Source organism: Euleptes europaea, chromosome 2 (assembly GCF_029931775.1).
Source record: "Euleptes europaea isolate rEulEur1 chromosome 2, rEulEur1.hap1, whole genome shotgun sequence".
NCBI lineage: Eukaryota > Metazoa > Chordata > Lepidosauria > Squamata > Sphaerodactylidae > Euleptes > Euleptes europaea.
Genome location: NC_079313.1, coordinates 34,755,120 through 34,780,761, shown reverse-complemented (window position 1 = coordinate 34,780,761; position 25,642 = coordinate 34,755,120). Strand labels below are relative to the sequence as shown.

The window sequence follows — 25,642 nt, the reverse complement described above, 5'->3', positions numbered from 1 at the left end:
AGTAAACATACAGGCACACTTCCTGTATTTCTTCTTTGTCACAGAACTCATTCAGCTAATTTTTCGAAAAAAGTGGACATACTGGAATGTTAATGAACTGGTTTTTGATATTGGTTTTTTGATATATGCTGTTTGATGTTAGTTTGTAATTTCATGTATATGGCTTTTACATTGGTTGGATCACTGCTTGGAGAAGTGATTAATAAGTACAATAAACCCAATTTGAAAATCATTATTAGCATTTCTGGGATGTTACAGTGGATTCTTTCACTGCTTAACTAGCTGTGGCATTTGCTGTTAGCAGATTGCCCTTTAAGGAGATAATGTTTTTAAGAAAGCATTCTATATTGAAGCATAGGAAATCTAGATAGATTTGGTGGGCAGGTCATGTTGTTTTGCATTGACCTTGGATTCATTGGCAAATATATCTGTATCATTCTTGTCTTTCCATTTCTTGCAGTTTGAGCAGCTGGCTTATTTGTGGATGGAAAGGCAAAAATCAGGTGGAAATTATAGTCGACACAGAGCTCAGACTGAAAAGCATGTCGTATTGTGCGTGAGTTCTCTGAAGATTGACCTGCTCATGGATTTCCTAAACGAATTCTACGCTCACCCTAGGCTCCAAGTAAATCAAACTAGAATATCAGTTCAGGCAGAAATCTCTTGCAGTCTTCTGAAATGTTTAATCTCTTCTAGTTCAGCCATAGCTAAAATGAGATATTCACCTTGGCCAGCTTCAATATACAGGCAACTTTACCTATAAAGTAATTGAATAAAAAAGCAATTGTGGAAATATTCATTATTATAGATGTTTTAAAGCTGCTGGTTTGCTGCTGTTAAGGTTGCTGGAACTCATTCAGTGTTCCTCTTGATATCACCCATAAGCGCTGATTTCTTTGTTGCTATCTGCTGCAGAACCATAGATTTTTTTCTCTCCAAATGAGGACGTAATACTTAAAACAGGCTTTGCTGGAGGAAGCGATTTAAACTCATCACAGCATGGTGCAAAGCTTTACAGTTGGATATCTTGCTGAGCAGCTTTAGGCAGAAGTAAATAGCATGGAGTCATTTACCTTATTCTTTACAGAACTAAGAGTTAAAATGTGTTATCACTCTCAAGATTCTCACCTTTCCCCCAAGACTTCTTAATCCTGATTTCAGCTGGGCAAAAAAAAAAAAAAAATACTCAAATAATATTTGCTGTGTTCTTCTCTCTTCCATTCCTTCTCATACATATTTTTTTACAGGACTACTATGTGGTTATCTTATGCCCCACTGAGATGGATGCTCAGGTTCGAAGAGTGTTACAAATTCCAATGTGGTCCCAAAGAGTTATCTATCTGCAGGGTTCAGCACTGAAAGATCAGGATCTCCTGAGAGCTAAGTAGGTATAAAAAACACTTCTATTTTCTCCCTCCCTCCCGAATTTGATTTTTGCAAATTTGATCTTCGTAGACAGGAGCTAGATGCTTGAGAGGCAAAATTTCTTCAAAATCTTAGACTTTATTCAAAATCTTATGCCATCCTGTGAATTGAGCAGGGTGCAACTGTTTAACGTTGAATTGTCAGTCACTTTTTTCTTGTTAGTATGCACTGTTTGAAATCCTATATTTAAGCAAGCCAATTTCTAATTTTGTTAATTTCTTAACTTTTGTATGTATCTATTAGCTGACTTTCCCTTGGAATATGATAGTTTTAGGGTGCGGTACACACAGGATGATTTTACACATTACACAGAAGCAAGCCCAGGTTTGTCACTAAGAGTACAATCTACAGTTAGCAATAAGCAATTCACAGCTCCCTGATGAACTTATTTGTGTTTGTAAAGTCATGTTTGTTACATCCACAGTTAACTAAAACTGTAATATGTAAAGTGAGCCACTACAGGTGGAAATGCCATGGTTCTACTTACGCAAACCAAAATCAACACCTCTGCACTAATATCAAGGATAAGGAAAGTAGTGCAGGAATCTTAGGCTATAGTTACTACAACACAAATGAGTGAAACATCAAAGTGTAATCAATGCATACAATAGTGGAAAGGGACAAACATACAACTATATACAATGGTATTTCAATAGTCCACAAAGGTATGTATAAATGTGTTTTTTTCAATAGTCCATAAGGGTACATAGATCCAAGAAGATTCCAATAGTTGGTCACAAGACCTCAGCAGATGTGTAAAAGACGATTATGAAAGGAAGACGATCGTTTCATTCTTCATCAGTTCCATTCAATTCATGCAGTTCAAAAGGTATACAAGGTTCAAAAATCCATTTCTTCCCCTTAGGGATAAATCTTATAACTATATCCATTGGCAAATGTAATAGTCCATATGACTTAAAATCTATAGAGGATATAGTTGGAATAAACAGAAGTCATTGCAAATGTAACAGTTCCACAAGGGATACACAAACTATTGGAATCTTCTTGGATCTATGTACCCTTATGGACTATTGAAAAAAACACATTTATACATACCTTTGTGGACTATTGAAATACCATTGTATATAGTTGTATGTTTGTCCCTTTCCACTATTGTATGCATTGATTACACTTTGATGTTTCACTCATTTGTGTTGTAGTAACTATGGTTCTACTTACAGCAGAGGTGGATGATGTTAGTTTTCCTAGAGAGCTGGATAAAAATAACAAGTAGGCAGGAATACAGATTTTTCTCTAGCATTCTGCTTCCTTTCTTATTTCCGTGACTTGTTCCCATTCAGTCACAGAAAATAACTGTGTTCAGTTTAGAGGGATTTATTGTTTCAGTTTCAAAACCCTCCTTACCATCTAGCATGAAATACTTGAAGTTTCCTACTCAGTTAATCTGTTTGAAAGCCCTGCCTATCAGGCAAAGGGGAAAAACAGGCTCATCAAAACACCTTTAATGATATTTGCTGCTCTTCCCCAGGTGATACTTCTGTTGGCTGTCTAAAGATACCAATTCTTAGAGGAAAATGCCCTTTCTGATTTAAAACTACATCAGCTTTGATATTGCACCTTTGTCATGTTAAGAATTTTAAAGCTGGTGTTGTGATAGAGTTGCCAGGTCCCCCCTGGCCACTGGTGGGAGATAGGGTTTCCAGTTCCAGGTTGGAAAACTCCTGGAGATTTGTGTATGGAGCCTGGGGAGGACAGGGACCTCAGTCCTTCAAAGCATCCATTTTCTCCAGGGAAACTGATCTCCGTAGTCTGGAGATGAGCTGTAATTCCAGGGGATTCCCAGGTCCCACCTGGAGGGTTGCATCCCTACCTTGTGAAGAGTTATCATCTCAGGGTTGTGCAAGCAGCCCTAGCACCAAACTAGATGAGATGTTGACCCGGGGAAACACTGCCATTTGAAGAGTGAGTTGCCACGGGAATTCCTTTTAACAGCACTATGGGGGCCTAATTCTGGTGGGGACCACAGCCATGCGGAGAGAAGAAGGGGCTCTTGCCTTTTCCATGCTGTTTTTGAACCTGAAATGGCATCAAGAGGTGTTATTAGCTGACATGCCCCCCAGTTAGATTACACATATTATTAGTAGATTAGAAGTATTTTATTACTGTTTTTCCCAAATAAAACATTGTAATTCATGAGGTTAGCAGCTTGTTTTAAATGTTTTTAAAAATATATTTAAAAAGGCCCAGTTCGTATCCAATTTACCTCTGAAGTGCAGAGGGCGAAATTCTTAATGGATCCCAGAATTTCTACAGATCCTAAGAAGGGCTTATTGGTTGCAAAATACATACTTAAGGAGGTTGGGTGAGACTACTGGACTCTGAATTGTTTCCTTCATAATAATGGGTAATTATGGGATAAACTTCCATTTTCCTTGGCATTTGGGAGAGCAGTCTTCAAGAGACAGAACTGTATGAACAAGTTATAGATAAAGATAAATTTAGAGCATAAATGTAGACAAGTTCAGTAATGTTTAAGTAAATATCATAATAATAGAACAAAGTTTATGTAAACTGATTCCTGAAGTAAGCGTAAAATGTATGAATGGAAGTGTATGTATATGTTTGTTTGTTATCTTTTCTTTTGAAAAATGTTAATAAAATATCTTTTTTTTTAAAGAGACAGAACTGTATGGAAAACCATTTCTCTTCATTGCATTTGAAAGGGAATATTTAGAAAAATATAACATTGGCAGAGAATCATTGCTGAACAAATAAGGGTTGCAAAGGTTCAAAGATTAGCCACCATGCTGGCCTTACTAAAAAGATCCCCCCCCCAGTACATTACACGGTGAACTTAAATCCAAAAAGTTATCCCTTAAACATAATCATAGGGATTTATCCCATAATAACCCAAAGCACAGATACTATAGAAATGTACTTTCCCCTTTATAAAACATGTAATTGAATGTACCCTTCATCGGAGTATTTTTTTTAAAAATCTCACTCTATGTGAAACAGCATGGTGGGAGCTAAAAAGACTGTATTATACGAAATATAGCTCAATAAAATTGGAAGTTGCCAAGCAGCAGTATCTCTCTCTCTCTCTTTTCATAATGAAGATATAGTAAAAGATAATCAACTAAATCCTTCCACTTAAAGAAGTGTTAGGTATGTTTTGGCTACTGATGACAACAAAACAGAATCTTGTTTGTTGCTCATTATTCTGATCTGCATACATATTCTGCATTGAAAAAACATTGTGTGGCTGCTTATGAAAATTGGTGGCTGTGTAGTTTATTATTAAAAGCTTTTGTTAAAAACAGCTGCGCAGAGGTTCTTTTTAAGGCCCTTTTCTTTTATGGAAATTATTTTGGCTATTTCCTTAGTCTCACAGAGATGAATACTAAAAGGGCAGAGCTGGTGGAGAGAGCCAGTAAAATCCAGGAAGAAAAAGAATGGTAACAAGGGATCTGTGGATGTGCTTTGGGTTGTAATATGATGGATATAATTCTGGCCATGTTGTGAGGGATGGCATCTAAAAAAGAAATGGTAACCAGGGAGAATTATGAAGTAAATCACCACCATGATCACTTCATCAAAATGTTTGGATGAACTTGCCTGAAGTGAGCAATGTCAACTTTTGTGGCAAGCATGCCACAATCATGTTTCTTTTATAAAAAAGAAAACCCCTTTGTCTTTAGATATGGATCATTTATGCATGGTCGCTTTACCCTCCTTTATTCCCTGTTTCAGCCAGGATCAAATTTTTCAGTATGCACGTTACCTCATTCCTGGGAAGCTCAACGCCGTTTCAACTCAAAACGAACCCGACTTTTCCCATTCCTCTTCTGGCCCGAATTAAACCCTTCATCCTGGCTCATTCTGGAGTCACAGAGCATGCATACTCTGTTTTCGGGTTGAGCTTCACCCCACCCTTTTCCAAACCCCTCTTCAAGGCAGCATGCAGATAGCCAAACAGGGGAAGCACAGAAGTTTGGCTTCTCTCACAGCCAATCACAAAGCAGTGTGTAAAGAGGCAGGGATTCAAGTGCATCCTGGGAGCTCTTTCTGAGCAAAATAAAGCCTTTTTTAAACGAGGCTTGGACCCCCCTCTTTCTTTCAGCTTGCTCCATTTTTTGTTCTTAAATTGCTTTTTTATGTAGCAGTTGGGTCTGGGGGGAAGGAAATCTTCTCTCAGGGTGAGTACTGGAAGTCAGCCAATTACAGAGCAGCATTTAAAGGGGTGGGACTTGATTTGAAATTGGGAGACTGCTTTTCTGTATTCATGCAACATACCAACATTGTATGCATAACATTTGATTTTATTTATTGGGATCTCCTTTTAAGTTATGGTTATGATTATCTGTTGTGTATACATTCTTTTTTTTACCGATCATTCTCAATGCTAGGGGGGAAATGGGTCAGATCCAAAGATGCTGTTCTGGCAATTCTGCTGGAATAACAGCACTTACATTGTCAGAAGAAGGGAGGATGGTTTTCATTGATTTCCCCCTCTTGCTGCAGATCCCTACTTTGCTACCCAAGCTGTTCCTGAGGGGCCTGAGAAACAGAGGCCTTCTAGGGGCCTTGTAGGCCAGCTGGTCCAATTCCCTGCTCAGTTAGGCTTGCCAACTCCCTCCTGGGAAATTTGTGAAGATTTGGGGGTTGTGCCAGTAGAGAAGGGGATTTGGAGAGGGATTTCTTCTAGAATCTGTAGTATACCATACAGTCTTCCCTCTGAAGCTGCCATTTTCTCCAGGGGAACTGATCTCTGTAGCTGGCAATCAGTTGTAATTCTGGGAGAATTCCAGGCCCCATGGGAACATAGGCAACCCTATGCTCAATGGAGGAAATCAGACAGTATATATTTACTTAGAGATATGAATCTGGTTTGTTTCTTTTCAAGCTTCTGCTCTCATATTTTCTGTTATTTCCTGATATGTTTTGTTATGCACTGTGGTGTCAATATGGCTTGCTCATGTTTTTCTTGTTTATAGCTCACTTGATATTGCTTGTTTATATGCATTGAAAAACATGAATTATACAATGATTTTTTAAAAAAGATTATTCTTAACGTTAGCATTGCATCTTGGTTTAAAGCAAGTATCTAATCCATTCTCAGAGATGATATGAGAAATATGAAACATTTGATAATAATTTCCATATGATTTTAGGATGGATGACGCTGAGGCCTGTTTCATTTTAAGTAGCCGCTGTGAAGTGGACAGGACGGCAGCCGTAAGTTCTTTACAATTTGCTTCTTGTGTGCATGTGGTCGAGAATTCTTATGGATAACTTGTCAAAAATAAGGGGAATTATTGCAGCAGCTGAATAAAAAACGGGAGGAGAAAAAGAGTTTGGGAAAGCCACAGCGTTGTTAATGGAGCTTTACAAGCAAGTTGTTGCAAACTGATTTTGACCCATTTACAAAGCCTCACACACTGCTAAGCTTTACAGAATTGCCAAGGGTATCTTGGTTAACGTTTTTGAAATGTTCTCACTCAAGGTGTGGTCATTGTAAAAAAAAAAACCCTGAGGTGGTTCATACAGGTCCATTGTTGTCACTCTGAAGATCCACACAGTTGCCATTGCTTCTTCTAAGCCAGTGTTTTTCAAACTTTTTAATCGTCAGGAAGCACTTTCCAGGTTGACTTGTCTGCCAAGGATCTTCAGTATGTTGCTGAGGTCTTTAATTCCCATTAGAATATGAGCTGACAAGGAGAAAACAAGAACATTCACTTTAGTCCTGCCTAACTCAAAAGTCAGATCTGTACATTCCCCACAGCGATGTGGAAATTCATTCTTCGTGATCTGATCCAGTAAATGCTAAATACAGAAACTACAGGACTCCTGCCCACACCAATGCCAGTTTTTTCTAGAGGCTGGCAATGTTTGTAAAAAAAAAAAGGAACCATGATATGCATGCCATCCATATAATTCCTGTATCTTATGTTTTCTGCATGACATAGACTAGATGGTAGGAAAACGGCTCCCCCACTGGTAGCATCCTATTGGGGCTGTATCAGTATAGTTTTTTAATTTTTTTTTCCTCCCCTATAACCAGTGCCTATGGGGAAGGGCCTTGTCGTGGCGGCACTGCTTATACCAACGCTTCCCCTTTTTTATGCTCTCATATGTACCATATGTGTCTCTTGTGTACTTGTGCCTAGACAATGGACCTTTAGTTGAATGGATAGCTTTTGAGCAATTCCAGCTATAACTACTGCTTTTATTAGAAAAGTGAGTTAGATGTATTTTAAAGAAGTAATACCAGATTAGTCAAGAATGGCATCTTTTACCACTATGATTTTCTTTTTGCTGATCCTACAGATGAGCATGGCAAATTAAAATGGAAGGCCAGGATTGTATAAAAACCGCATCCTGCTATGAAGCCCTTCTGAAAAGGCATGAAAAACGCCTACTTTAAAAATCTGTTAACTATGGATAGCATAGCACTGATAATGAACAGGAGTGATAAGTTACCCAGTGTCCTCTGGATTACATTGATGTGTTCTATGTCTTTGCCGCCTGACATTTGCTTCTCTTGTAGTAACTATCCAAGACTCCCTATAGTGTCCTGCCTCAGGCTTTGAGGCAAGGCTTATGGTAGGCTGATGATATCAAGAATCTCCCTAAAGGCACATGAGTGAGGCTAGACTTTTCAGAAGGATAGCTGCTGCTAAGTCGAGCATGCTGAGGGCCAAACTACACCTTACAATTTTAATGTGTAGTGTCTGGATTTCCCCAAGCTGACTTTGACTCAGAGTCATATGGGTGGGAAGGAATTTGGTTTGGGTTGGGACCATGGCATAGGAGGAGAAGGGGCTTCAGACTTCCCCCCACATGAAATTTTCCTGACCCAAATAAGGGAAGGTGCTAGGTTCCCTGCTAGGTGGATGTGTCTGTATTCCCATCAGTACATACGCTTATAAAGTATCCAGGTCTGCTGAGAACCACTATGAGCTCCTGGAAGATTTCTCCTGGGGCCGGCTAACAAAGGGGGGGGGGGAACTCACCAGTCTTTACTGGGGAAGAGGAAGGAGAGTATCTCTAGGATATCTCTCATAGTTGTTCATTTTAACCCCTTGCTTGATGTGAAATCCTAGCAAATGCTCTCTTGCTGCAGGAGAGCACATAACATGATTTCAAGTAAATGTTTTCAAGTAAGAAGTGAACCTTTTTAGATATATGAGTGAAATATGCCTCCAAATGTTACTGGGGGGTGGGGGAGCTTGTCTCTGCTGTCAGAAGTTTGGGAAACACTGTTCTGGATTTTCAAAATATGGGCTTGGTGCTTCCCAAGCAGGAGAACCCTGTCTTCATGTGTGGTTGGATAGCTCTTAGCCAGGAAGCTGCATCCTGAATGTGACACCTGCCCCATACCCATGGAAAGTGGGACTTGTGATTGGTAGTTGGATTCCACCTTGAAACGGCCCCCATTGGTGGAATGGGTGAGCCTCCTCAAGGTACAGGCCTCATGCCAGGGATGGAAATAAATTTGGCCCTTTTGGTTGAAGATAGTTGTGAATGTGACAGTCTGCGAACTGTGGAGTGAGTACCACTGAATTAACTGTAATGTGACCTCTTTTATTGTTAATACAAATGCACCATTGCCAACTGATACAATTTAAAGACTTTTTTGGGGGGGGATTACCCAGAGATAGTGCATAGACTTGTTATGCCACTGACAAAAATCATAGATCTTAAAATGTTTGGGCTGGATCCTATGATCTGTGAGTGAAGCTCTGCTCATAGAAAGGAAGCTTCCCACTTTCCCACTGTTGCCCTCTGTGTCCCTTCTGCCAAATGCTATTGTGAAAGTTCAGGGGAGTCTCAGGAACAATGCTGAGTGCAATATGAGGGTCTGAAGAGGAGTTGCCACCATTGTCCACCAACTGAAGAGTTGCCACCATTGTCACCAATGGAAATGCACTGGCCAAAACAAAACACGAGAGCCAACCCTTTATTTATTTACAAGTAATTAGTCTTAGGAGAAACTTGAAAAACCAATGTCTTTGCAATCAAATATGGGCATCAGACTTTTGAAAATTTTATCCTTGGGAATGTTTTGAAAGCAACTTTCCACTGATAACATATACATTGCTGAATGGATGAATACAGGTCAGCTATGTATACATGCATTTTTAAAGATGCATGTATGTATGTCTTTACTTTCCAAGGTTGCTGCAGAAAACAATGCTCAGAAAACTTGTACAATGCTGTGTACATTTAGTTAATCTATTTACTGCATACAGTATGGTCCTACCAAGAGCAATTGTATGAAGACTTGCCCTAGTGGACAAAGTGGGAGGAGAAAAAGGACTCTAAGCACATGTGCTTGGGTGAAAATAGGGTATATTGTTATACAGGGCATATATTAAACAAAGTGAGGGCAGGAAGCAATCGGTAACATCACCCAGGGCTGTAGAGAGGTACTTAAGGCAAAGCACAGTCTTCTGCATCCACCCCAAATGCTTTCAGTAGATATCATAAGAGCAAGAATCGCTAACCTTGTTGAGCCTGTGGGCACCTTTGGAATTCTGGCATAGGATGGTGGGCACAACCACAAAATTCCTGCCAACCATGGAGCCAATCATGGCAGGCAGAGTCAATGTCAGGGAATGAGGTCATGCATATCTAATAGTAACTCTTCAACCTTTCAGGGAGAAGCGGTGTTTAACAGGATGCCTCTTAAAATGAACATATTGTCTAAAAATATTTTTCTTGATTATGCACAGTTTACCGTCAGCCATGCAGGGAAGATATTTGTGTTTTGCTGGCAGCTGCTGCTGAAGCAACTTTTTAAAATCTGCACAGCTAATCAGATTTCTAGTGGCCAACTACAAGCCCTTTGGGGCAAAAAGCACCATCTGGTCTTGGCTACTTTCTAAAAACACTTGGCAAGCATCAGGGAAGGTACTAGTGGGTGCCACGTCGGAAACTTCTGACATAGAGTATTTCAGTGCATGTAACATTAACATACGAGAGCCAGTGTGGTGTAGTGGTTAAGAGCGGTGGTTTGGAGTGGTGGACTCTAATCAGGAGAATCGGGTTTGATTCCCCACTCCTCCACATGAGCGGCAGATTCTAATCCAGTTGGTTTCCCCACTCTCTCAGCCCCACCTACCTCACAGGGTGTCTAATGTGGGTAGGGGAAGGGAAAGTGATTGTAAGCCTGTTTGATTGTTCCTTAAGTGGTAAAGAAATTCGGCATATAAAAACCAACTCTTCTTCTTCTACTACTAAATGTATTATATAGTCTATTATATAGTATTTAATGACAATAGATTCAGTAATAAACATAAACAACAATTCACTAGAAAGTAAGAGGCTTCCTGTTTGAGTCAGCCGGACACTGTCTTGAAATTATATTTTTCTGCACTTTTCTATTTCTGTTTCTATTTTTATTGGGGGGGGGGATAAAAATCTTTTTTAAAAAGTGATAGGTCAGACAGGTATATCTTTGTTTATCTTAGACAATATGAACCAATATTTTGAGGGCCCTCTGTCATGTGGGTCCCCTCCCCATCACAAACTCAAATTGTGTGTGGATGATGAGAGACGGTTTCGCAAAAAGAGATAGATTGAGGGCCTCAAATAAACAAACAATAACTATTCTGAAATACTACCAGTGCTTTGATTTCTCCCCCCCCCCTTTTATATGAAAAAGCAAAAGAATTTGGTCTTTAAAATAGACATGACATATTTTAAACATAAATGAAGTGTGGGCTTCATTCAAACTGTATTAATATTCACAGCTGATTTTAGAGAGTGGGTGGAAATCGCTTATCCAGGTAAACGTGCAAATAATGTTCATAGCCATTAGGAAAAATGCTGTGGAGAATGTGAATGATTGACGGGATGAAAACTCTGTCTGATTTTATTTATTTAATTCTATTTTTCTTGAGGAAAAATAGGCTCTGAGTACAACTTTCTTGTACTTGTTAGGAACAAAGGATGACTCGCTCTGCTTCCGAGTGAGAAAATATTGTTATTTTCTGTTTATTAAAACATTTACTGCCTTCCTGTTGATTAGAAGATAAACAAAATATCATTAAAAAGGCAATGTAAATTCGTCATTTAAAACCAACAACTACAAACTAAATAAAAGCATGAAAAAACCAATTGGAGCAACTCCAGCATTGCAAATTTATAATGATCAAAGTACCTCCAGAATCTCCAGAACAAAATTTAATATGGTGCCTAAAATACTAATAGGGAATGAGCATACTGGATGGTGGACTGAGGAATGAATCAGTGGGGCTAGGAGCTGATGAAACATATTCTTGGCCATGTGCATTACTGGGCCATCCATCCAGCTTAATGCCAAGAGCACCACCACACTGTGAACCTGAGTTTAAATGGGAAATATATCTGCATGCAATATTAGCTATTCACTTTTTCCTGTATGTCCCACATGTCCCAGTGCTTGTCTTACTGATTTAAGCTTCAGTTTATTCATCTTGTCCATGCACTCTCTGCCAGCAATGCTTCAATGTTTCAAACACAGTCATGGGAGTGCTTATCAAGGGGTGCTCAGGAAAGAGCAGATCTACAGGTGTTATTTTTCTTTAGGGTATGTGTAGTCCTAGGTTCAAATCATACACAAACAAGGGCACTAATTTTGGTGGAAGAGCCATATCTCACTTCACTGGATATTTAGATCTGGTTGCCTGAAAGGAATCCTTTAGCTAGAACTATGTGCAAGGGTTGTGGAGCCTGAGGAGGGCGGGGTTTGGAGATGGGAGAGACTTCAATGCCATAGAGTCCAATTGCCAAAGCAGCTGTTTTATCCAGGGAAACTGATCTTTCTTGCCTGGAGATCAGTTGTAACAGCAGGAGATCTCCAGTCACCACCCTGGAAGTTGGCAACCCTAACAATAACTGAAAGTACCCTTTTGTATGAGATGGGCTGGTAAGGAGAAGTTGGTCAGATGATTGTATTGCCCATCAATTTATTTAGGTGCTCTAAATTCCAATATTATGGAAGAAAAAGAAAAAGTTCTCAGTCCAGTTTAACATCCCATGTATAATTAATAAGCCTCTATCATGTCCTCCCTTTTTCTGAACTGAAAAGCCACACATATTTCAGCCACTTCTTATAGGAAGGTTGTTATCCCCTTAATCATCCTAATTATCTTGGTTGCCTTCCTCTGTACTTTCTCCAGCTCTACAATGTATTTTTTGAGACATTAATGTCTCAAAATGTGTTTTTTGAGCCTCCGAATGAGACTGCATCATGGATCCATACAGGGGCATCAAAACCTTAGCTATTTTATGTAGTTTGCCTTTTCTTATCATTGTTACTCTGGGGCAACATTTTTATTGAGATTTTCACTACAAGCCCAAGATGTCTTTTCCTCTCAGTCATTCTTTGCCACTTCAGACCTCATCAGCATATATTTAAAGTTAGGAATTTTTTTTGGGCTGTAATGTACAAGACCTTGCACTTACCTAAATTGAACTTCACTTGTGACATTATCATCAACTCACCCTTTATGGCCTTTCTTCTTATGCCATAGTTGCTAAGTATACAAAGGTTCTTTGTCAAAAACCTTTGGAAGACCAAGCATGTAATGTTTGCCAGACCACCTGATCCATATATTTGTTAACTCCCAACTTGTGTTGGTGAGACACAAGTCATGCTGATTTTTCCTCAGCAGGCTTTATTCCTTTACATGCTTAATAAATGTATCTTTAATAAAAGTTTCTACTAATTTGCCCAGGACGGACATTAGGCTTACTGTTTAGAGAATGCTACAATTTGTACTTAGGGAAAGGCTCCATAAAATCTTAGAAACATATAATTTATCTAGCAACACCAGTGATCTTAAATATGATTTCCCCAGAGACCTCTATGTCATGCAGAAAGTTTGCGTGATCAAGATGGATCTGAGGCCTAAGAATGTGGTCAGATGATATGGATAACTGATGTATACTGTGCTCTCTCACTTCATGTGCCATGTCTTTCATTAATCAAGGTGTGGCCTTTTGCATGAGAGGTCTCAAATCTAGAAGATTGATTACTCTGGTATTCTCCTTCTCAGTTACATTAGTTCATCCTGTTTCTAATGAAATGAACAATGCTGTCATTTAAATTTATCAGTTTTCCTCACTGTCTGTCTAAGAGTTTATTTTGTGTACTAGACCATAGAAAATTCTCTTGTCTGCTCACACCTCGAATATAAATTAATCATTCAGTCCTCCCTCATTCTTTTTTCTCAGACTAGCATATTTAAAAAATTTTCCCTTCTGTCAAGTCACAACCAACTTATGGCAACCCTGTATGGCAGGAAACTAACATAAGTGTTTTGTAGGGTTGCCAGGGTGGGGTTTGGGAAGGGGAGGGACGTCAATGCCAAAGAGTCCAATTGCCAAAGTGGCCATTTTCTCCAGGTGAACTGATCTCTATCGGCAGGAGATAAGTTGTAATAGCAGGAGATCTCCAGCTAGTACCTGGAGGTTGGCAACCCTAGTGGTTTGCCATTGCCTTCCTCTGCATAGTGACCCTGGCATTTCTTTGTGGTCTCCCACCCAAATGCTCTTCAGGGTTTCCATTACCTTGAAGCCCCTTTCAGGTGTGCAGGCCAGCACATGGCAATGGCTGCCCACTCCAGACCTTAGTTAAGAGTTCTATCTGCTTTGATGGAATGAGCACCAAAAAAGGACCTCTCCTCCTTGCTCCCAGGAGTTTTATCATCCCTCTTACTCCTCCTACAGACCAGGTCAGGCCAGGTCAAAGAAACGTTTCCTGAAGTCTCCAGGAGATTCTTCCTGAAGTCTTTCTAACATTTAATTCCTCCAAATCTCTGTTCCCTTGTTATCACCTGTATCTGGAGGCGGGGGAGCTGGATCATCCCATTGTCTCTAGCTAGACCCATTAAGATTTCTAAAAGGGTGGCTGAGATGAGGCCGGGAAGCAATTGAATTGACTTCCCACCTTCAGCCTGTTCTTAGCTGAGAGAGATAATCTTTTTCAAACACAAAGTGAAGGTTTTGCTCTGTTCAAACCTCCAAAGAAAAATAATTTCTTCACATCCTCGGATGTACTTTTGAAGATAAAATTGAAAAATAAGAACAGATATGGGACTCTGAGAATCTTAGATGTTAACAGAACTTCAAAAATGTCATATTTTAATGTATTAATAACATAGTGTGACTTTATACAGACACATAAGTCTTCCATCATATAATTCTACAATGTACATTTAAAATTAAAGGGATTAGTTTTTAATGAACAAATTTCACCAAACCAGCTTTATATGTGTACATTTAATAGAAAGATGTATACCAATATATTTTGGCCCTAAAAGGTTTATTATAATATTTAAAGTACTTCAGTTAGTATGTTAACTGTTACATTCCCACAGAACTGGATAAAGACAAGCTTAGGCCCTAAGACGTGTCAAAATTAAGAGGTTCCATAGCATTTCCAAAAGAAAGAAAAACTTGAAAGTTAGTAAATTTCATACATTTAGAGGGGCTGTAAACTGTAGTTTACTTAGTTTGTGTAAATCCATCTTAACATACCAGTAGGATGGATCAAAAAAACTATGGGTGGAAAGAAATTTGCAACTAGAATGTTTCCACAGGTGCTTATATAAAAGCTTACTCAAGAGATCACACTGTACTATAATAGATCATTTTTATGGTTGTTCTCATGCTTCTTTTTGTACGAGATTGAACAAACTTGTGTGCAGTTAGTAGGGATATCATTGGGTATAGTTTCATTTCTCCCTTGTCATGTTCTCTTGGAATGTTTCTAGTCTTCCATGACTTGAAGTTATCTGCTGCATGTGGAAGGTTTGGGTACAATTAATTAAGTTTTTACTAAGTGATGGTCTATGTTCATATTGTATTATCTGTGGGCTGGTTCACCTGTGGTTATTCATTTTGGGTATTTTAGTTTTTTCATTGCCTTTAATGTTGGATAGGATCTTTTAAAAAGTAAGCCTTGAGCAGGTTGTAACTGTTTATTGCAAGGGATAATAATTTAGATCACTCAATTGTTGCCCAAACCACTATGCCGCATGGCTGGCTAACTGCACATCTAGTGGCCCCATTGATCTTCAAATCCAATCTATAAAATGATTTTCAGACTGTCATGAGCACCTATAGGATTGCACCAATGTCTGTAGTAAAATATTTAATATTTAGAACCAGCATAATGGCTAACAGTATGCTATGAGGTTCAAATCTAACCTCAGTGATGAATTCAGTAGATGAACGGCTCTACTCTGTAATATGGAAAGAATAATATTGGACTGTTGCCATAGTAGCAATTGTTGAGATAATATAAAATACAACATATACATATCTGAGCATTATTATCAGATGGCCAAGGGAAGTTTTAAGGATTTTCTTGTTGTGTTTCCAGAATTGTTTTGGAACTATTACAATGCCATCCAAAGAAGAGTGACACCCTTCTAAGCCCATTGCGTTAAATTAACCGAGAAGGCTGTGACTGTTTTGGATTGCACTATAACCATGCAATCGTGAAGGAGGGAGCGGAGCCACATAGGAGCCAAAGTGACCCCACTCCAGCATCCATGCCACTTGCACCATGGAAAGTGGCATGGACGCTGGTGCAGTGGGACTTACGCTGGCTCCTGGGAACGGTGTAGTGGCGCAGGCTTCAGGCACCAGCGCTGTCTCCCTGGCAGCGTTGTTCTGGCATAAGAGGCTTTGCTGGCATCGAGGGGGCATTTCCAGGGGCGGAGCTGATGTTAGTCAGCCTCAAACCCCTTTCAGTCTGTGAGCGCACCTTAATGCTGCGACGGAGCTACGCCAGCAAAATAGCTGACGTAGCCCCATGAAACTCCATGGGAGAGTTTCATGGGGATTTCTCAAAACTGTATTTTTTAACTTTATTTATGGCTGGGGAAGCCTCTCAGGAGGCAGCACTGTTGCTTCGTCCCCAGCCATCGCCAAACTTCCCCCTCTTTTTAGGGTTGCCCATTAACGACATAAGATTCCCAAGGTGCACTCTGGCAAACTGTAATTTCTTTTTTAAAAATTATTTTACAAACTGTTTATTTACCAATATATGGTTGAACAAAGGGCAAGCAGGCTTAATTTCAAAATACTATAAAACAGTAAACAACAAAATCAAATAACAATGGAAATTGCAGCAAAAACACACAAAACTAAGCCTACAACAACAGGGAAAACAACAACAACAACAGCCAGACACTACAATTTATTGATTTTATAGTTTAAAAAAATCCAAACAATTTGGCTCTGGCCCCAGGATGGGGCGGGGGGGGGGGGGAGAGAGACAGGCGAACCACAAGGCAAGTTCCAGTGTGAAATGGACTGACACTGCTGATGAACCATGGTAATTCCAAAGCTCATGTGAATGCACAGGCAGAATAGTCAAATAGTCAGAACCCACAACCCATGGTCAAATAGTCGGAACCCACAACTGCTATATCCACTATGCTCCCTTATGGTGTGGGATTCGCTACAAAATTCAGGGACTCCTTCCTCTAAACCTTCAGCTCCCACTCCCACATCCAGGCGAACAGACAAGAACAGTAGTTGTCATTCCAGAGGCCATCAGGCAAAGTGTGGACAACAGAATTATGGGACAAACTGTAATTTCTATTAAAAAATACTTATTAAAAAAAAGCATCAACCCTATTCTAAGTAATTTGTGTTGTTTACTCTTGTCATCTACCAGTTGCTTGTACTATAGAGGGTTAATTAGTGGACATTCCTATAGGACATTGGTTCTTGTAGGTTATCCGGGCTGTGTAACCGTGGTCTTGGAATTTTCTTTCCTGACGTTTCGCCAGCAACTGTGGCAGGCATCTTCAGAGTAGTAACACTGAAGGACAGTGTCTCTCAGTGTCAAGGGTGTAGGAAGAGTAATATATAGTCAGAAAGGGGTTGGGTTTGAGCTGAGTATTGTCCTGCAAAAGTATTGTCCTGTAAGTATCAAGATAATGTGATACTTACAGGACAATACTTTTGCAGGACAATACTCAGCTCAAACCCAACCCCTTTCTGACTATATATTACTCTTCCTACACCCTTGACACTGAGAGACACTGTCCTTCAGTGTTACTACTCTGAAGATGCCTGCCACAGTTGCTGGCGAAACGTCAGGAAAGAAAATTCCAAGACCACGGTTACACAGCCCGGATAACCTACAAGAACCAATGAACTCTGACCGTGAAAGCCTTCGACAATATTCCTATAGGACATTCCTCTTATATTAAATCAGTAGCCATTGTGTTCCAGTCAAAAGTATATTATAACAATAATAGCATTCTTTTATCTAGTAAAAAAATACAATGCCAATAGAAAGCAACTTACTAGTTTAACCCTCCTGATGAATCTCACTAATTGTCTTTCATTTTGTATGTTTAAAACTGTCTCACATGGTGCTGCCTTATTTTATTCTAGGATCATCAAACAATTTTAAGAGCGTGGGCAGTTAAAGATTTTGCACCGAATTGTCCTCTGTATGTGCAGATACTGAAACCTGAAAATAAGTTCCACATCAAATTTGCAGGTAAGCCAGAGATGTTGGTGCCATTTTTACTTGACGGATACAACAATTGCATTCTGGGATCAGGGAAGCATTTTATTTTTTTTAATTTTTCCGCAGTCATTCAGGTGTTTTTGGGAGTATGAAAGCAGGGTGCACGTCATCTTTTTTTCAGAGATCTGCTTACTCTATATGCAGAGGCTCCATTTAGCCATTATTAGATCTATCCTCCATGAATTCTCATTATTCTTTATGTGAAAACCATCTATGTAAAAGCTACCATTCCTCCCCTTGTGGCCCAAAGAGAGAGATCAAGGAAAAAACAAAAAGACTATAGCTGCCAATTCCTAGAAAAATCTAAATAGGGATCCAAATAGGGACAGGGATCCTAGCATCTAGGTAGCAAATAATCCGAAAGAAGCAGAAGCAGATCTACAATTCATCGTAGCAGATGGAGGCTAAGCAGCTCACAAGACAAGGATAATCTTGGATAGACAAAAGTGCACTGTGGGACTGGAATGTGGCCTCAGTCATAGGGCAAACATCACTGTCCCCAAAACAAAAGATTGTTCTCTTTCCAGGTATGAAAGGAGAGGTTTGGATAGGTGGAAGTTTATGTGTGTAACCTGACAGGAGAAGGAAGAGTAGGAGGTAGTAGTTCAGAGGTTTAGGAATAATTTTTAATAGGATAGCAGATGGAGAGGGGTTTGTAAGTGGGGCTTTGTCAGACAATTCAGATAGTCTAAGTTGGATCAGTAGGTCAGTCAGTTCAAAGCAGATGATAACATGGAGGCTTACCATATATTGGGATGGATTTTCTTTTCAGGAAATGCAAGTACAATGGATTCTGGCAGTGATAGAAGGTTAAGTACTGGGGGACCTTGATTAATGATTTGATTGCTGGACATTGGACAAGGCTTCTCTCTTGTTTGATTCTAATTGGTATGATTTGGTTAGGTGTGGTCCTGCTTCTTCTGTTGCCTTATCTTGGTAATGTCTAAAGATCTCTTTACTGCCCTTGAAGGTCCTGATATCACAAAGTCAGGGTTGGGGGGACTAAAATGGAAACAGTTTCATAACAATAGTTCTTACAAAGTCCTGGTAATTCTTATTGGGTTTCAGTACCACTGCCCATGAACTCTGCAAATGACCTGGTAGAGCTGTGTTAGGATTTGACCATTTCAAACTGCAGGCGGAAAGTCATATGAATAGATGTTCTGCCGTAAAATCCCTGCACGTCAAAAACTAGTGTGTTGAGCAGCAGACTAGGCTAGAACCCTTTCTCTGTGACATGCCAGTGTCCTGTGTGCAGGATTTTTTAAAATGAAGGGATATCCTATCATGTATGCCCCTGCATGCACAATTCAGGCACATCGGCCGCTTGTGAATACCAGGCCTTCGAATGCACACTAGAATATACTCAACACTTCCATGTTGGCTACATGTGTAAAGGGAAAATCTGTAGTGATGGGCAACATGTTTTTCAGGGATTTTATCTGCTTTTGGGGAGAGCGGTTTATCTGTTGTAGAGCATCTGTTTGGCATGCAGAAGGTCTCAGGTTCAAACCCTGCCATCTGCAGTTAAGTATAACAGGTAGTGGGTGATGTGAAAAACCTCCACCTGAGACCAGGGTGAGCTGCTGCCTGTCAGAGTAGATATTACTGATTTTGATGGACCAAGAGTCTGAATCTGTATAAGGCAGCTTCATATATTCATGTGTATGATATGTTTTTCTGATTTTGTCAATAAGGAGCCCTGGTAAGCTTCCAGTGAACCCCACTTCTCAAAAATATACTTTAAAAACAACTGTTCTATGCTCTTTCCTGCCCCGTCACCTCCCCCCTCCCCCCAAAAACTGCAAATTCCCAGATGTTTTAGGTTTTCTTTGCAAGGAAGGTGTTTCTATGAATGATTATTGTAAATGTCTTTTTTTCCTGGAACTTTCCCCAGCTCTGTGATACCTTTGAACGCTCAGCATACATTGACATGTCCTGTTATTAATTCAAAACAGGAAAACTTAAATGTGTCCTTATAAATAGGTGATGATGGTTGTACCACTGATGGCATGAATGTTCAGCATTCGATCAACAATGTTTGTTTCTAAGGAAAATATTTTGTTAAGCCGGAATGCTCTGCACGTATCATCATACTGTCTTACAGTAAACTGAGATGAGGGCAGAAGGCTGGCTCATTTCCAAGAATATGGGGTTCCCACTGTATAATCATCCTCAAAAACACCTACTGAGATTAATTAAGAGACTTTGAAACTTGAATTAAGATGAAATAACATGCAAAATGAGACTGACTGACAATTAAGACTCTTGCATATGTTCTATCCATCCCAAAACTTCAAGAAAGTTCTAACAAGCTTCAAAGGGAAATACTATATAGGAACAAGCAGGAACCCACAATGACTGGTGGGGAGAATATCTCTCTCCCCACTATTTCTTTACTTTCCTAGACAGCCCCCATTCCCATTCCATAGGAACTGTGCAAGGTGATGCAAAGTAACTTTAGAGCTTCTGTTTTGTAATGTGAGAGCTTATATGTATAATATGTTAAAATAGAACTATTGTGACTTAAAAATTATGCTCAGAACTGACATAAGTCTTTCTCTCTTCCCCCTGCTGACACTATTATTCTCTAGAATGATGATAACTCACTAACTGAGGCTTGGCATCCTTGGCAATGTTGGTCGGGTTGCCACCAAGATCTCACAATGTGTTCTTGTGAGATCTTGATGGTATTGTTTTCCTACAGAAGCAAGCACTGCTTCTATGATTTTATGGTTTTTAAACCCCCATTGGCTTTTAATTGTTTTTCATATTTTTCTGCAAACCTGAGGTTTTCACCAGATTTGTAGAAAAGTGCCCCTGCTTATCCTTCCCCCCATTGTTTCTATTAGATCCACACTCTAAGACTAAACCTCAGAATTAATTACCATGAGGCTAAATCTCTTGGCAGAATTCAGATCATTTATTTCTCCAAAGAAAGCTTCTGTCCAAAACCAAAATGAAGTTTTATGTGCTGAATTCCCTTTTGAAAACTCTACAATGTAAACGGGCACAAGGATGCACTTGATTGTAACCCTAGGGTATAGTAACAAGCTATGCTGAGAATGGCATTTCCCATTCTAGTAAACCAAACATAGATCTTATTTTTCAAAAATAAGTCTCCCTCTTCTAGTATCTTACTGAAAACATTCTAGAATTACACAGTGGGGAATACAAAGTGTTCTTAGTGTTGGTTGTGAAAAGTACCATAGCAAATCCAGCTCTTGCTATTTTTAACATAGGGTCATCACACTTCATCACGAAAAAGAGAATTCCTACCAAGGAACATGCTTGTCAGATTTAAATATAATGTGGCAGGGGGACATAGTATATTTTTTATCATCTTCATAGGCTGGTTAATTGAATGTTGGTATTATTGCTAATGAGAGATAGCATGGTATAGTGGTTAAGATCGGTGGACTCTAATCTGGAGAACCAGGTTCAATTTCCCACTCCCACACATGAAGCCTACTGGGTGACCTTGGTTCAGCCACAGTTCTCTCAGACCTCTCTCAGCCCACACAGAGGCAGGCAATGACAAACCACCTCCAAATGTCTCTTGCCTTGAAAACCCTATGGGGTCACCATAAGTCAGCTGTGACTTGACAGTACACACCCACACACAAACACACACACATTGTTGCTAACATAGATCAGTTTCCAGAATGCCAATAACTCACTAAGCAAGTCACTTTCATGGCTCAATTCCTTGTGATGCTGGATCTTCGATTAAATTAAAAAACAAGCACTGGTAGGTCAATCCGCTATTTTAAAGTTCTTATCTTGCAGGGGCCAATCAGCTTAACCTTTGCCATCCAGTTGTTCCCTTGTATCCTGGCTGTCGATTTGTTTGTCCTGTGACCAATTTCTTAACAAACATAGAAGTTTTATGTCATTAGTGAAAACTGAAATGCAGTGCTTTTCTGTGGAATCAGATCACACATTCAGCTGCACATTAGAAAGTCGTGAGGCCTCAAATAATGTCAATTGAAGGAAAAACTCACTCCAGCGAAGGGTTCAGATGGCAAATAAAAGCAAGGGACACAACAGTATGTCATTCCTTTGGAAATCGTCATTAAAGTGGAGGCATTGGGACCATCATACCTGCAGGATCACCTCTCCTGGTATACCCCTAGAGAACAATTCGTTCTACTAATAGTAATCTTCTTGGCCCTAGCCCCGGCCTGGTTGAACTCCCTTTCTGATGAGACCAGGGCCCTGCGGGAACTCAATGCTTTCCGCAGGGCCTGCAAAATGGAGTTATTCTACCAGGCCTATGGTTGAGGACAGCCATGGTTTTCCATCTGTGCTGACCTCCCTCCCCTCCCTCACGCTTGTTCAGTATTCATTATCGACTTGACGCGTGGAAGTGCTGGCGGCCCGCAGGTCTTGTAGGGGCCCTTTGCTCCAAAATAAGCACCACTTGTTAATTTTACTAATTTTACTAAATTATATGTTATGGGACTGGAAATTATTGATTTTTTACTATGAGATTTTATTGTATTTATTGTATGGAATTTGTGTTGTGAGCCAACCTGAGTCCGTTTTTGATTGGGAGAGGGTGGGGTATAAAACAAAATATTTTTGCACCCCTTGCATAGGACTTTTTATCTTCCCGTTGCAACTGTAATTTGATTTGGCATTACGTTATGCAATTGCATTTCTTTGAAAAAAATACTTTTTAATCTTAGAGGTTTATCAACAATTTATTCAAAGGGAGGTGGCTGTGCTTGCTTCAGTACAAGAGTGAAATTAATCCTTTTGTATTTTATGAATAAGCAGAGAAAGTAACCCAGACTGATTTCTTTATTTTCAGGAAAGGGCTGTAATGGTTTACAATGTACTGTGAGCAAAACAATAAATTGTTCATTTCAGCCGCCAAAAAAATTCATACCATTTTTTTGATTAAGTGCTTGACTCATTTGCCACTTGTTGTTTATGAAAATAATTTTCCAAAAGCTATTTGGTTTTCCATGATGCTCTCTTTTGGGCACCACTCCTGTGAGCTGTTCTGCAGGACCAGTCCCCAGGGCTGGATTTAGGTTTGATGAGGCCCTAAGCTATTGAAGGTAATGGGGCCCTTTATATGTCCAGCTGTCCTTTGTCAACAACAAATTGTCGCTGTTTTTTGTGTTGAATATATGCTATATGGTAATTTATGGACCTAATAGGTATCTAAAGCCATTTGCACATAACAAAATATGTATTTTATCAAAGTAGTTGTTGAACTGAAATACAATTAAGAAGTATATTAATAGTGAAATAATTATTAAGCTCTTTAAAATTGGGGGGGGGGCAAAAGAGTGGGGCCCTAAGCTATAGCTTGTTTAACTTATACATAAATCCGGCACTGCCAGTCCCTGTTTCTATACTGAAATATCTTGACTTCATTTAGCACCTTACTGTATTGACTATTTAAGAATTTCCCAGCCCACCTTTCCATTTAAAATAACAGCCTTCACGGAAGCTAACATAAGACCATAAACATACTGAAGTAACAGAACAACTAACAGAAATGAGCAAAATAATCAGCAAGAAGTAAAAAACAGGACAAATCAGGTAAAAATGCTTATGTGCATAATAATGTTTTGAATCCAGGTCTAAAAAGCTGGCACTGCTCTAGTATCTCCAGGGAGGGAAGTGAAAGACCATCACCCTGGTCACCACCTGCCAAATCCCTGGAATGAGTACAGAAAAAGCCTAAGAGCCTCTGAACATGATCTCAGGCGGGCAGGTTTATCCGTGAACAGGTGGTCATCCAGGTACTAAGCCATTTAGGGCTTTAAAAGTTGAGACTGACGATTTGAACTGAATTGTGCCCAGGATTTTTTTTTTTAATGATGTACAGTATTACTCTAAAGATTCCCTTTATATTGATAACTTTCAGGAATGCAATGCTCTGCTTAATAATTGAATGAATAAACATTCTTGTTCAGTGTTCATGATGACAATTTTTTTTTTCATTTCAAGTGTTTACCCTTCAAAGTGGATCTAAAAATCATTTGCATGTCCAGGCAGTGTCTCAATTCAGGTATTGCACAAAATCATGGTTAATTGAATGAACTGTGGTTAGCCAGACATTACTATCATTAGTTGTGTGTGTGTGTGTGTGTGTGTGTGAAGTGCCGTCAAGTATCATCTGACTTATGGCGACCCCTTTTTGGGGGGTTTTCATGGCAAGAGACTAACAGAGGTGGTTTGCCAGTGCCTTCCTCTAAGGTCCATCAAACCACGATTTGAAGCCATGATTTGAATTTTTTTAAAACCACAGCTAGTTTTAACTATAATCTCATATGATAAATTGATGCAGACATCCTGGTTTAAATCCTGGCTTGTTCTCTGGCAGTGTCCTCCCAGATTTCAGACAATGGAGAATTAAACCATTTGTCAAACATTGTCAAGGCAAGCCAAAATTTGAGTGATTGTGAGCTGAGTCTTGGTATTACAAATCGTAGTTAACCATGGTTCCACATGGTTCCACATGATGTCTGAACTGAGCCTGTACCTTCCTTTTGTCATCTGCTCGTTGAAGATATTTTTGTGAGATAGACTCACTATAGAAAATTACACTTGGACACTTTCAGACACACTGGATAATGTACTTTCAGTGCCCTTTCAATAGAATTTAGCAATCGTTTGCTAGCACATTTTCCCATTTCACACATATGGTCCAGTCCTTTCCTCTGCTTCATGGTCCACTACTTAGAGTACCATTGTATTCATGAAGTCTTGTGCTTGCTGGGGATGTCCCATTCATGTTGTTGCTTGACAAAACACTCTATGTAATTACACCCACTGCATATTAGGAAGCCAGTAGTGCTTTTGAATTCTGTAATTACATCCATCATCCTTTGCTATTGGCAAAAGGTTTTTTTTTCCTCTTGAACTTCATTTCTCTCCTACTCAGGTGTCTAAACACTTAATGTACTGAATTGGTCCAGCAGTTAAAATTCTGAGATGAAAAGCAGTAGAATTTATCCATTACAGAAATTACATTAGTCTCTGTGGTTCATGGATTGCAGTAAATGAACCTTTTCTCTTTCATTTCTGGCTTGTATCTTTTTTGCCCATTGCATTTTGCCAACATCAGAAGCTTTTGTTCAAAACTCTAATGCAATTACCAGTTCAGTAACTGGTCAATTCCCTTAATGAGCCCTTCCATCTCAGCAGTTTATTTTTTTTTTTAAAAAAAATTATCATGGCTTGGTCAACTGGTACAATTTAGCAATGGCAACCAAAGACAAAACTACCTACAAGATTCCTGTAAAAAATGGCAGATTAGTGGTGCATTCTACGCTCCCTTCTTCCCCCAGTAATGTCTTGTTCAGTTTACTCTATATATACGCTATTCATCCTAGAGTTCTTCAAGAATTCCAAGGGGAAATTGCTGAACTCCTAACAAAGATATGTAACATGTCCCTTCGATCAGCCTCTGTACCAGAGGACTGGAGAATGGCCAATGTAACACCCATTTATAAAAAAAGGTTCCAGGAGGGACCCAGGAAATTACAGGCTAGTTAATGTCTGTTCCAGGTAAATTGATGGAAAACATTATTAAAGATAGAATTGTCAAGCATATAGAAGGGCAAGGCCTGCTGAGCAAAACCCAACATGGCTTTTGTAAAGGTAGGTCCTGTCTCACTAACCTGTCTCACTTTTATTGAAAGTGTCAATAAGCATGTGGACAGGAAGGAGCCTGAGGACAAT

At 39.5% G+C, this 25,642-nt stretch overlaps 1 protein-coding gene across 1 annotated transcript in view; it reads left to right on the top strand.

The window, feature by feature from the left end:
• KCNT2 (potassium sodium-activated channel subfamily T member 2) overlaps window positions 1–25,642 on the top strand; it is a 299,141-nt gene that overhangs the window by 187,436 nt on the left and 86,063 nt on the right. The window contains exons 11-14 of the mRNA XM_056844277.1: window positions 461–625; window positions 1,248–1,384; window positions 6,561–6,624; window positions 17,797–17,905. Of these exons, the coding sequence (XP_056700255.1) occupies window positions 461–625; window positions 1,248–1,384; window positions 6,561–6,624; window positions 17,797–17,905 (475 nt within the window). The remainder of the gene's footprint in view (window positions 1–460; window positions 626–1,247; window positions 1,385–6,560; window positions 6,625–17,796; window positions 17,906–25,642) is intronic.